Source organism: Thunnus thynnus, chromosome 13 (assembly GCF_963924715.1).
Source record: "Thunnus thynnus chromosome 13, fThuThy2.1, whole genome shotgun sequence".
In the NCBI taxonomy this organism is placed as follows: Eukaryota; Metazoa; Chordata; class Actinopteri; order Scombriformes; family Scombridae; genus Thunnus; species Thunnus thynnus.
In genome coordinates this window covers 9,892,462-9,906,373 of record NC_089529.1, presented here as the reverse complement: position 1 = coordinate 9,906,373, position 13,912 = coordinate 9,892,462, and the positions used below count along the sequence as shown (strand labels likewise).

Sequence of the window (13,912 nt, the reverse complement as noted above, 5' to 3'; positions counted from 1 at the left end):
GAATATGGAAGTATTTTTTTAATGAAAATGTCCTAACATTCCTTCAGCCGTTGATATCAGCAGTATCTTTTCTAAAGATACACGATGTGTCCACTGAAGACTATATGATTACAATGACTACAGCTTGTACACAGGACTTTGTCTGCATGGGAATGTGGTGTAGAGTTGTTTTTTTCCCCCCAAATATGAGACAAAAACCACTGACAACAAAATACATAAACTCTGGACTAAAGAGGTCGTATGTTCACCATGATCATGAAAAAAGAAATGAAATGAGGAATCTTAATTGTTATGTTTGTGTCCAGACACTGTGTGGTCACTGCTAGTGATAATAACATCTTTAAATGGTAATTCAGCCAAAATTGACTGCAAAAAGGTCATTTCAGTTTAATGGGTTTCAGTTTTGTAGCTTTTATGAAAAAGTGCAATTGTACATCATCAAAATGATTTTTTTTTCCGATGGCTGAAGTTTCAGCTTCAGTCCTTTTATCCCTTTTTATTTGGTAAAGAAATATTAAAGTGACTGCCCATAAAAGTTCAGTCCAGGCAGCAACTCAGAGGTGCCATAGATGACTATGTTTTATTTTCCTTCATTGCTACTCATTACTCAATATTATAAATCACACTTTTGTAGAATATCAATCTTTCAGCCAGTGGCAGTGAAATTCCCCATAAAGGTTGTTTTTCCATCTAAACACATCATTCAGAGAAGATTTCAGTCCACGTCTGTATACAAAATAACTGTTATCATTTTGTTATTTGCCTTGCAAAGGTGGTTGAGGGAAATTCTGCTAAATTATTTTGCTCTGGAAAAAAAAATCACCCATTTTCCACCAGATGAGATGATTTTTAGAGCTTTTAAGGTGTGTTTTGCAGTTATTGTAAATAATCTGCCTGCTCAACGGTACTGTTTTTCTTTGTAGTCGAGTTAAAACTCTCCATCCTCCATCAATAGTTGTCGCACCTTTTTTTTTCTCAACTTTCAGTTTTCTTCTTCATGGGGTTTTTCTTTGAGTGTCAATGTTTTTGAAGGTATGTGATCTTCATCACATTTAACTTTTCTGATTTGTAAAATAATGACTGACGAGTATGAGAGGGCAGTCACATCAATACTTTCTGTGTAAGATACACCAGGACATGAACAAAAGAAACCTGGTACACAGCCATTTCTGCAGTTTCAGTGCAGAAACAAACATTGAATATATTGTATAATAGAATGTAAAAAAAAAAAAGTTTAGCCTATATAGTTGTTTATTTTATATGTCTAATAGATTACATATGTATGTTACATGATTTTAAAATTAAAGTAATTTTGTAACAGATAATGAAGTGTCTTATTAGAGGAGGTGAGGCTTTTTTTGCGTTCAAGTTGGTGTTGCACAGTCACTTGTATGGCTTGTTTTTTTCTGTATTTACCATCAAAATAAGCTTTAAAAAATATTGTTAATATTGTTTTAAAAGAAATTAACAAATTAAGTTTACATTCTAAAATATCTTGATATTAATTATGTTATATTGAATTATTTATAAAAAATCAACATGGATATTGTGAAATATTTGAAAATAAATATTTTTAAACATATGTATTGTTATTCTGAGCAAACTGTTTACTTAGAAAATGATTTATGTACAAGAATGTTTCTCAACTTTGTAAATTTGGTCTGACGATTAATGCAGAGTCGTGTTTTCACACCAGAGAGTCAGGCTGGTATCAATCTATGAAAAAGACTCAGCAGGAAGAAAAAGGTTGTCATCAGCACTAAAATAAAATCCAACACATATTCTACCAATATACTGTATATTGTGTCATTAGAGCATTTAAAAACTATTCAGACCTCGGTAAAGAGCTTACAAGAAAATTATCTGATGCAAAACAGCTGATATTTGTTTTTTTTAATGGGATAATGATCCAATTTCGGATGTGACATCACTGTGTTAACGAGGACACAGCAGAGGGAGTCCGTATGACCCAGTCACACCTTTTTGATTTGATTTTCACAGTGATTCATTTGATGGTAACCATCCAAACACCATCTGTTTCTCAAAAGTCTCACAAGTCTGCAGTTAAGATTTCCTGTTTGAAGGAGTTCAAACGTGCGGTGTGCAGTAAACTGACACATTATTTGTAGCCTACTGTACGCCACGTCTGCCAGTCACAGCAAATAGTTTGATTTTGATAGTAATAAAATATGCAATTTTATAGATTTCAGTGTTTTAGTAGATTCAAAAGATTAAAGCACAATTAAAAGTGTTGTATCACATTTACTGTACATGTGTAACAAAAAATTTACAAGCAACTTTTAAAGGTTACTGTTTTTATCCAAAATAACTTTCTAATGACATGATTAATGCACGCTGATAATAATTACAAGATATTCTCACAGAACTGAACGTGTTCTTTTGTAACTCCTAGTCAAGAGAAACCTCCGTCACTCTGTAGACCTTGTTGATCAGGATCTCCACCTCGTCTCCACCCAGATGACAAAGGTCCAAGATGCAAACTACGTGTGTGTCCTCCAGCTCACTGGCAGTCACCAAGATCTCCTCTGCAAGACAAATATAATATCTAGTGTCACACTGATGCTTAATATGATTACATGAGTTAATGATAAAAGACTTCACGTGTCGAGCCAAACTGTGCAGTGATTGCTTCTTGTGTATTAGTGTGGTGGCTACCTGGCCCAGGAAGTGTTGCATCACTGTGGTCCGCAGTGTCACTGAGAGGGCAGAGGAATCCTGACGACAGGCAGGACAGCATCGTGTTGCCGTGGGGATCCCGAGGAAGACCAACAGCCCTGGGCTCGTTGGAGTACACAACAGGAAAATACGCAGCATCAACAGCTATCTGCTTGTTTATGCCTGTCAAAAAGATTTAAAAAAAAAGATTTTAACAACTGATTTTAATGGTCAACATCACCGTTTGAAGGTCAAGAAAGGCTCTAAAGGTGGTCTTACATGACTGTGTGCTGGTTCAGGTTTATAGGATCTAAGATACAGCTAGTGCATTCATTCATAACGTGACAAACAGAAGCTGAAACGAGGGCAGTAGGGGACTGAAACGGTCAGTGTTTGGTTTCTAAAAGCTGCTATTCAAAGTTAAAACTCTTCAACTTCACATTTTGTTGAAAACAGAAGGCAGAATAAAAGACAAATAAAGCAGAGTTATATGAATTTCTGTGTTTTCTAGATGTGACTGTGCAACTTAGCCTATGTTCACATTACAGGCCTTAATGCTCAATTCCAATTTTTTAGTCAGATCTGATATTTTTGTGTTGACGGTTCACATTCATGTTTGTAAGTGAAATGTATCCAGCTCTGGTGTGAACACCGTTGAGGTCCCAAACTGCCACGCATGCGCAGTTTTAACTGAAATGTGAGCTACATGTGTACAAGAATAACGACAGTCAAATCATAAACATGGACGCCATGGCTGTGCTTAGAATACATGTCCAAGATTATTTTGTTGTGGAGGTCGGCACACAATACAGATGAGGCAAATCACTTGGAGGCAAATCAGCATGTAACATGAACGTAACCTTGGTTTCCAATGACAGTAAGTCTCTACCTCAAAGTGACTCGTTGATGACGTTAAAGGTAATACAATAAATCACAGAAGGTCAGTTATCTAGGTGCACACTACTTTGAGACTAACTGAATTAGACAACAATTTTTGGAGCCATTAGTAAAACAGAGAGCCGAGGCCTACGTCCTCTGAATAATTTAGAATATTATGTGGGAAATAAAAGGATGTTCTGACATGTTGGGCAACAGAGACTGAAATATTAAAAATGACAGCAACAACAAACAGCACGTGTTGTTTTTCAGTGAGAGGATTTCCACAGATCAGAGGAATTCTTACAGTAAAACATTACTTTACCTAATATTGTTATCTGGTAGAACCCCGCACAAACCACGGGTGGGATGGTGTCAGCGTTTTGTTCCGGTGTCCACCGCATGGCCTGAAGGTTACTCCACCGCAGGAGGACGTTCTTTTCATCAAACGTGAACCTCTGAGAGATGCTGTCCTGGTACAGACCGCCTAGACGCAAATGTTCAGACACTTCTTGTTGTTGCTTCAGCCAGCTGCTGCTTTCCCAGGACAATATGTCAGAGTCTGGCGGAAACAAACACATCTGTGTCAAAACCGTGACGCATGCAAAATCATAATCTGACAGTAAATCAGAACACAGAAGGAACACAGAGTAAAGTTGCAGCTCCAGTAATGCACCTTGATTTTGTGGTTGTGGGCCATGTTCGACATCCTGAACTGCCTCCGATTGAGAGTGACCCTCTTCTTCTTCTCGCTGCCCTCGTCCTTCCTCGGTATTCTCATGTCCAGCTCTCCTGCAGGAGCAGAGATAAATGAGCACAGAATGGTTGAAGTGGGTTACTGATGAACAAAACCTGCTGAATCCTCAGTACCTTTTTGTTGGCACGCTACCGTGACTCGAGGAGGACTGCTTGGCATTTCTGGAAAACATGTTGATACATTACTTTTTAAATGTAGCCTTCACTCCTTCTAGCCACAAAAGTGTTATTTATGTTTCAATATGAAGCTCACATGTGTTAAAATCATACCTCATTCTTCTTTTCCTTTTGCTTGCTGAGATTTCCTCAGAAGAGTGAGATGTTAAACTGGCCAACAGTGTCTGCTCATCAGTTGTGGGATCATCGTGTGTGTCTGGCACAGCTTGTTCACACGCATCATTAGAAACATCTGGTACCTGCAGGAAACCAGTTGATTTATTTAACAGTTTTAATGATCAGCGCTATTGGAAAGAGACTTTAAAATAATGTCCATTACCTCTTTCCCCACTGGGCCTTGTGACTCTGTGGTCTTTGGGCTGTTCATGTATCGCACTGCCGTGATATGTCCTTGAATTGCAAGTTTTTTATGTTCTCTATATTGAAGGGTCTCCAACTCCTTCTTCAAGTCAGCCGCAGAAACCAGAGGAACTTGTCCTGCAGATGTAGCATAAGGATTTTAAAATAACAAAAGACTATATGGACAATATAACATAATTATGTTTACTGTGTGTTGCAAAATTTTAGATGTAATGTTTACTCTGTTTTACAGGCCAAACTATCGTCTATATAAATAGTCTTCTTAGGGTTGCTTGAAAAAACAGTTTTAAAAAATTAAAATAAAATATAAAGGTTCACTCTCAACAGCTGTGTATGCATGAGGATACAGACAGAGAAGGTGTTCACTACAAATATTTTATTTGAATTATATACCACAATGCAAGTCCACCATCTGCATCTTGTGGCAGAGCTGCAGGAGAATGCTGACCCAGATTTTATTTGATTCCTGCCACCCACAAGAGAACTGACTGCATCTCATTATGGTTCAGTGCTGAAGCAGAGTTCATCATTTCATGCCTTGAAATTATAAAAATGGAAGCTGGCCATTTTTCTGGCATTCTGAAATGAATCTGTGGTACATTTAAATTAAAAATGTGTGAATATGTAATAAAAAACTATTAAATGTTTAAATAAAACAGCAGTGAAGCCATTCTGTATTTTTCCCTCACCTGAAGCATCTGCTGTTGACTGAGTAAATGTCTTCGAGGCATGAGGATAGCAATAATGGCCACCAACAGCAGTCTTCTGGAGGATGATGTTGTCCTTCAGGGTCTTGGTCCACTGGATGAAGCTCTTCACTCTGGGGTCACTCACATATGGCTGACCTTTGTGGTAGCCTGTTGTGCAGACAGACAACAAATACACAGTTCAGTTCAAACTGCACTGACTAACACTGCCACCCCATATATACAGCATATAGATTATCAGGGAGATATTGTTAGTGTGCTAACCTGTGATGAACATCTCTGTCTCACAGCTACTTGTGAGGTAGGGCAACGAGCCTTCCACGCGACACACCCTCATCTGAGTGCACACCAGGTAGGTCACTTAGGACGAGATGGTGATATATTAAGCAAAGTGAAAAGCTTGAAGAGCTAGAGCTAGAAGATATGAGCCACAGTTGACTTACTCGGGCATATATGACTGAAGATTTCAGGCTGAGAAGAGGAAAAAACCTCCAGGATAAAAGGCTGGTCAGTCGTTCCATCCACTGCATGGACCCAGCGGTACGTCCAGAACTTCTCTGGACCTAAAACAAAGGTTCAAACAGTTTTAACTCAACTCAAATTAAAAAAAGGAAATTCAGTAGCTTTACTTTGGTTTTCAAAATGATTTCCAGTTTATAGATAAAACATCAACATTCTCACCCTTGTTCCCTTTACTCTTTACTCGTTCAACACGGCCTACAAACGTTACCAAACCAATGATGTCACATGCAGCATTGTTGGCCAATTTGTCCAACTCTGACCTGTAAGATACATACTGTACATTACATGAAGGAACGCCACATTTTATTTGTTAAACTGAACAAAACCAAACTCATAATGATACATGATCAGCAAGCAAATGCTGTATTTGTATGAACCAAAACAGTGAAAAAACAGCAGAGCACACCTCAATTACAAGGTGAAGATGGACTTACAGTGGGGTCCAAATGTCTGAGACCACATTGAAAATCTCTAATATTTTCATGTAAACTTGGAAATAATCATTTAAAAACACAAGAAGTTATGATATGTAAAATGAAAAACTATTTAAGATTCTGCACTATTTCTAGGTCAGCAATCAAATTTAAGCAAATTTGTCATTGACTACTAAATAGCAATGGGATTGTGGGAAACATGGCATCAGAACTAAGTGAAAGTGTCAGAAGACAAATTGTTCTAAGCAAAGAGGGGCTTTCTCAGTGTCACATCACGGCTAGACTAAAGGTTTCTAAGGGGGCAGTTCATGGAGCTCTTTGCAGAAACTGGATCAGTTGTATCCAAAGCACGATCAAGCAGACCGAAAGCAACCACACCATCAGAGGATCGATAAATCAGGCTTAGTTCCCTGAGAGATAGAAAAGCAACTTCATCACAGATACTGCATTTGCCAAATAAAGAACGCAAGACTGTAATCAGCAAAAGTACTGTCAAAAGAAGGCTGTGTTGTAGTGGTCTCAGAGGACGAGTAGCAGTTTCTAAACCACTTCTCATGCGGGGAAACAAGGCCAAACACTTGGGGTGAAATACCAGCATTTCACAGTGGATGACTGGAAAAAAAGTCCTATTTACTGATGAATCCAAGTTATAGATTTATGGCAGTAACAGAAGGGTGTATGTAAGGATGAAAGGAGACAAACAGGAGAGAGAATGATACTGCTGTCATTAAAGCAAAAAGGGGGACAAACCAAATACTAAGATATATCAAAGATTATCTTTGACAATTTTAGTGAAAAGAAGACTTTTCACTAAAATTGTTAAGCTGATATTATCATTTGTAATGAAAAACATAGTGTTACATTCGAAAAACAAATGCAACATAGAAGTATCTTGGCTAGTGGTCTCAGACTTTTGGACCTCTCTGTATATATGGCATTGTTTTTGATAGAATTACAAAACAATGTCAATTCATCACCTGGTGTTGAACTGGTAGGAAACCTCAGGCAATCCCCACTGTGGCAGTACACTCTTTGGTGAGACCACAGTGATGACTGACGCTGGGTTGCGAGGATTCAGGCAGATTTCTGGGAAAAATACATATGAGGACTGCATGAAATCTTGTGACTGAAAAAACCTTGTAGTGGTTGTAGTTAGTTTGACTTACAATTTGGATATGTGAGGTTTGGACAGACAAGACGACAGTGACCATTGTATGCCCCATTTCACAGCATTTGTGTGTGATATGGGGCACATTTGAGTTTCAGACAACAAAAAAAATGCTATTCACACAAAACTCTGGCACAAAACTTCAAAATGTGACACCGTGGTCAGTAGTTTGTGTACATACCTACAGAGTTAAAGCTCTTGATTCTGTAATGGTCCATTTGCGGGCGTGACCGGTTTGAATAACTCTGCTTCAGGGTGTAATTTTGGAGGTACAACACTGTGCCTACATTCAATCTCTGGTAAAACTCTGGACAAAGTTCGTTCCACAGCACGAGGGACATTGTGCCACTCTGATCAGCAACTTCAAAGTATGCCTGAAATATGACAACACATGAGATGAAAAACTGTGTCACAACACAACAGCAAAGTATTAGTAAGAAATATGGAAGTACGATCCTCTAAGATCTTTTTGTTAAACTCACCTGGTAGGGGTAATCAATCTTGAGTCCAAACTTCCCATAATACCGTAATCTGGATTTCTGTATTATCTTCACTAGGAGAGGAAGAGATTTCCATGTGTTTCTAAAGGATGACTCCAGACTACTGAGAAGAGTGATCTTTGACACTGTTGAAAAGACATTGCAGAAAACACATTATCAGGATTTTATCTTCAATCTGGTTGCCAAAGTTCATGCAAAATAAACATAAAATAAATACATGTTTTTAAAACAGAAGCTTTAGCTGAATTGGACAGAGTCCCAATTTCAGTGAGTGAACAATAATGTCTCTTGTCTGCTTGGTTGTCATAACTGTACTGAAACGATTAGTCAAGTAATCTATCAACAGAAAATTTTAAGACGATTCTGATCATCAACCAATCATTTAAGTCATTATTAAGCAAAAAAGCCATGTTCTCTCGTTCCAGCTTCTTTTATACTCTTACAAATTTAATATCTTTGTGTATTCTGGGGACAAAACAAGATGATTAAAGGTTGGGTTCTGAGAAACTGTGATAGGCATTTTTTTCCCATAATTTTCTTATGTTTTGTTACCTAGGAAATGCATCAAAAAATGATGATAGACAAATTAATACTGTAAATAAATGTTAGCTGCAGCCTTGCATCATATTCAAATGATTAAATATCTCCTGAATAATTTGTGTCTGATATGATTTTCCCACTAAAAAAGTTCAATTATGTTGTTAAAATCCTTAAAATGACATCTACTCCTTCTCCCTCATTAAAAAAAAAATCCATAGTCTATGAATATGCAAATATATTTCATTTCAAGTTGTTCAAGTGGACACAAGATGATTGAAGAAGATTTGTGCACTGGAAACTTCAATAGTGGACCAGAACTGGCTTCCAAACTAGTTGTGATGTCACAAATCATGTTCATGAGCCCCTAAAAATTGGGTTTTTAATGAGCACAGAGAAACTTTCCACTTTCATCGGATGAATGTGAAAACAGCCTTTTAGTGTCAAACTCTGCACATACATCATTATGCACAGTGAAGCTCATACATTCAACTATGTGTACTCAGTGGAGAGAGACATTGAATTCAATAAATTGTCTTATGTGTGAACATATTCTGATTGCTGCCATCCTAAAATATTATTACATGATGGGAAGGTATTGGGTCAAACATATTGTGATATATGACTTAGATGGTTTTGCTCAGCCTAATAGCTGAAAAGCAGATAACAAAACCCCACCTCAGTGATGTAAACAGATCAGTTGACAAAATGCAGTATCTCACCGTCCAGCACTGTGTCAGATGAGGGGGACCGTGAGGTCCACATGTCTCCCTCTGGATCGTCGTTGTTCCACAGAGACAGGTAATGTTTGCGGTTCACCTGAAGAGGCACATCACTCTGCAGCAGCACGCTCCTCTCCATGCCGTGCTTAACCAGCAAGGGCAGTGCACTCACATCCTTAACCCGGGACAGGACTTCAGACCTTTGTGCACCACAGCTGAGCTTCTCAATGCACATGTAACCGTGGCCCAGTCTCCTCTCGTTGTAAACAAAAGAGCACTGCGTGATGCTGATGTCAGTCCCAGTCCTCAGGGTGTTGTTGTGCACCAGGTGATTTAAACTGGAGTGAATAAAGCATTTAGCTCGCCAGACTCCGTCAGTGACCGTCACATCGTAGCTGTAGCTGTCGGACTGCTGCTGTCCCTCAGTTTGCTCACTTAAGTACCTCTGAAGTGTGATGACAGCGACCGGAGGCGCCTCCTGAGCTGTCAGTTTCAGGCACTGCGTGTACGACAACCGCTCCAGCGTCCTCTGGAGGAAAGGCGCCTGAGGAGGACCAGTCACCGAAGAGCAAGACGAGTTATCCTCCATTATGGACAGTTTATTCAACTAGTTAGCGGTTAACTTAGTTGGTCGCTCATGTTAGCTTGTTGGCTAACTAACGTCTTCCAGTCAGTATTAGCAACAGTGTCGCATTTGCATTTAAACTTACGCATTTACTACAAACTTCCGGTATCTGAATAAATGCAAGAGAATACTTATCTAGGTAGTATACCATAAAAATTTGAATATTTTTTCAGTTTTTTTTGGTTGTTTGTTTGTTCCTCAGAGTAGCTGGAGCACTAGCGAAGTTACCGCTGGCTAACGTTACTAACTCCGGTGCTGTTTGATTGCGTCACTCTATGTTTTGAACACCAATAAGTGCGCAAAGAGAAAGAAATGCATCCTGAGGTAAAACACTTGTTTCTACCATGATCAATAATTTAGTTTGACCTACAAACTAGCCGGCCAATGTAAACAGGAAATTCCTCTTTTTTAAATTCCCCGCTACCTGTGCGGAGAGTCGGACTAGCCTGACGTCATCGACGCGACAAAGTGCGTTGTAGTCCTCAGGAGGCGTGAATTGTAGTTCGTTTTTCAAAAACTGATTAAAATGATCACAGTTTACACTACAAACAGTTATAAGTCGTGGTCTAAACATATTTTTTGACAGATGTCATTCTACCAGTTATTATGCAGATAATATATATGTACAGATCATGTCAGCACTATGTGGCTTAAATAAAATGCAATAATCACATCATACTCAATTTTATTAATAATGGCAAAATATTTCTGACAACGGCAGGCGAACAGATACTTAAATAAATGTCATTAAAATAGCATCCTTTTGTATATAGTTGCATTGCTGGCAGATAAACTTTACTTTATTGTTTTATTTGAAAATTACACATAGATTCATAGGAATGTTTGAAAAATCCCTGCTAGTGCTAGCTGTAGGTGACAATACTCTCTTCAAAGAGGTGACAGAGAGAGAAAGAGCTGAGGGAGGCAAGAAAACCAGTTTTCAAAGCATCCTGAAGCCAACAGGTGAATCATTACTGAAATATCCAATGTCCAGTTCTTATGTGCTTTATTTCTATTCAAGTTTGTCTCTGTATCTTTTGTTAAAGGTTGAGGTATTTATAAATTCAAGGACAAGAGGTATTAGAACATAATTTGCTTGTAATATCAATCTTGACATTGAAAAGATTTTTTCTTTGATTTTGTAATGAAGTTTATACCCCCTCACACATGATTTGGCATGTTTTGTCTTTACATACTGCATCTTTAAGTGTTTTATGCATAAAAGTTTGAGGTGCCAGCAGATGAAGTGAAAAGTTATCTTTGTCTAAGCATTGTAAAATAATCAAGGAGGGCTCCAACAGCTCAAAGAGGACCTCGTGTGTCCAAATCAAGTTATTGCAAACCACCCTCCTCAGTAAGGAAGGGGCTCATTTAGCTTTCTTATGGTCAAATGTCCACATATTGTGTAGGAGGCTGCTTTTTCCTGATTTGGGCTTGGCCATTTGTTTCAGTTAAGAAACTTAATATAAATATAATAACATACATTTCAGTTATCATGATAATACCATATAATAATAAATATGATAATAGGACTAGGCAGCATGCAATGATGTTTTAGGCTATTTAAAATTTGGGTGCGGCCCATTCCTGTATAAACAACAGTTTCCCTTTGCACTAGTGCAAAGTTTTCTGTGTTTGGTGTGAAATAACTTGACTGGCCTGAGCAGAGCCTCCATCTAACACCTTATAATGAATTGGAAAAATGACTGTGAGCCAACCGAGCCAGGCTTTATCACCCAACGTCAGTGTCCAACATCACTTAACACACTTGTGGCTAAATGGGAGCAAATCTGTGCAACAAGTTTCCAAACTCTTGTGGAAAGCCTCCCAGAAGAGTGAAGGTTGTTAACACCAACAGTTATAAAGTAAGATGTTCAACAGTTACATATGGGTGTAATGTTTCGGTATCTACACACTTGTATGTTGTTCCTGATACTCTGTCGGACTTTCAAGCAGTCAACCAAGTTAATCATCAACAAGTTTCTGCAGTGCATATAATTCACCAAGTCATAATGCTTTTGCAGTTAACAGTTCAATCTGTGTCACTCACACTGTCAATATTAGATGATGAAAGGGATATACAGTTATTCATACTGCTGACCTCTTCAAAAAATCATTGCTGCAACTTCCTGGCAAGTGAATCAGCCATCATTGTATTCCTTTAGTGAAGCAAAGAGCACTTACCCCTGGCAGTATACATTTTATAAACTCTAAAATTGGCCTGTGCTTAACTTTTATTAACAGGACCAGCTTCTCTCTGAAAGCCTCTCCTGCTGCTTCATGGAGTTCAGCCATAAGTCATGTTCACTGCAGCCAGGTTTTGTATCACACACTTTGTTTTTACATTTATAAAACTGCTCAGTTGCCTCAGTTGTGAGATGTTTCCTAGTAGTGTCATTACACTGAATGTGAGACCTAATGGGTAATTTCACCTCTTAAAGCAGTTTCCAGAATGAGGTTCAATGGGTCCTTAAAAGCCTTTAGACAGCGCCAGATATAGGCGGCTTTTAGGCTGTGATAAATAAAGTTATTTAGATATGGACAGTGGTGCAATAGAGATGCTGCAGATAAGAGATTGCTCTCCTCAGTCATTACCTCCCCTTTAGTGTAGGTACTGTATGCCTTGTCAGACCTTTTTATCTATGATAATTAAAATATTTGGTCTGTGAGCTACACAGGTTTAAACATTACAACATTCAGACAACAGGTAGACGTTCAGAAGTTAAAATTAAAAATGAACTACACCATTACAGCAAAATGGTTTCTCCGATTTTAACATAAAAGAGGCAAAAGAGATTTGAGAGCTTTTACTGTCACATGCACAACAACACAGCAGTGAATGCAGCAGCATAAAGGGCTGAGAGAACATCACTCGATTAGCCTCACTGCAGTACACTTGTGTCAATCAGTTGAACTTGTGTGGCTAAACATCAAGGGAATTGTAGTCCTGGACATAGTGGACTACAGGTTAAAGACAGTGTCTATAGAGACGGTCAAGAAAACACTAAACACATTGAATTTATAAAATTTACAATATACACAACAAAATAGAATAATCAACTATGGAGATAAATGCTATGTAAACATATTATAATTTATTCATAGCAAGACACTCATGTCAAAATCCTCATTTAGACCCAGTGGTTGCAGTGTTCCTAAGGAGTGGCTCCAAAACAAAACTCCACAAAATTGTAGTCCTGGATATAGTATAGGACTACAATTCCCAATTTCAACTGATTGACACAAGTGTTCTGCACTCAGGCTAATCAAGCGATGCTCTCTCGGCCCTTTATACGGCTGCATTCACTTGCTACCTGTTCAAAGCTCGCTAATTAAAAAAATTCTTGCACAGATTTGAGTCAGTGAATGCTTTTTTCAGTTTGACATTTTTTATCTCCAGCACCTCAGCTACGTCTGATACCGTGTGAGCAGCGTATTTTTCTCAGCAGTGAAATTTGACTCTTTTGAGCTCTAGTTTCAATAATAATAAATATTTACAATTGTAAAAAACAAAAGGAGAGAGAAGAGAAAGATAAGGAGATGAAATTAAAAAATACAAATATATACAAATATGGGCTACATTATATTGCAAGAATAATTATGCAAGAAAATTATAGATGTGGACTAATACAATGTAGGATAAAAAGTAAATAGGCTACAAGTTCATTGGAAGCATTAAAAATATTAAATTGCCTAAATAACAAAAGACTATCAATACAAAAAAAGTTTTTTAAAAATTGGCCAACTAAAGATAAATTTTGTTTTCAGCTGACCTAAAAGACTGCTACAATATTATGCCTATTGTACTAAATTTACTGCGGATTTGCTGAAAATTTTGTTAAGCAAAAGGGG

The 13,912-nt window shown here is 38.0% G+C and overlaps 1 protein-coding gene across 2 annotated transcripts; it reads right to left on the bottom strand.

Moving 5' to 3' along the window:
• Positions 1–2,242: 2,242 nt before the first annotated feature.
• On the bottom strand, positions 2,243–10,510 carry radx (RPA1 related single stranded DNA binding protein). Of its 2 annotated transcripts, XM_067607716.1 has the most exons (15): positions 9,436–10,509; positions 8,159–8,301; positions 7,858–8,050; positions 7,486–7,594; positions 6,234–6,334; positions 5,996–6,115; positions 5,817–5,912; positions 5,535–5,702; positions 4,805–4,962; positions 4,579–4,724; positions 4,423–4,470; positions 4,229–4,344; positions 3,878–4,114; positions 2,677–2,859; positions 2,243–2,546 (listed from the first exon to the last, which is right to left on the bottom strand). In XM_067607716.1, the coding sequence occupies exons 1-15, from the start codon at positions 10,022–10,024 to the stop codon at positions 2,410–2,412; spliced, it is 2,544 nt and encodes an 847-aa protein (XP_067463817.1). In that variant the 5' UTR covers positions 10,025–10,509; the 3' UTR covers positions 2,243–2,409. The 2 variants fall into 2 exon arrangements, with proteins under 2 accessions (XP_067463817.1, XP_067463818.1); XM_067607717.1 differs by lacking the exon at positions 4,423–4,470 and having other exon boundaries at positions 9,436–10,510.
• Positions 10,511–13,912: the final 3,402 nt, after the last annotated feature.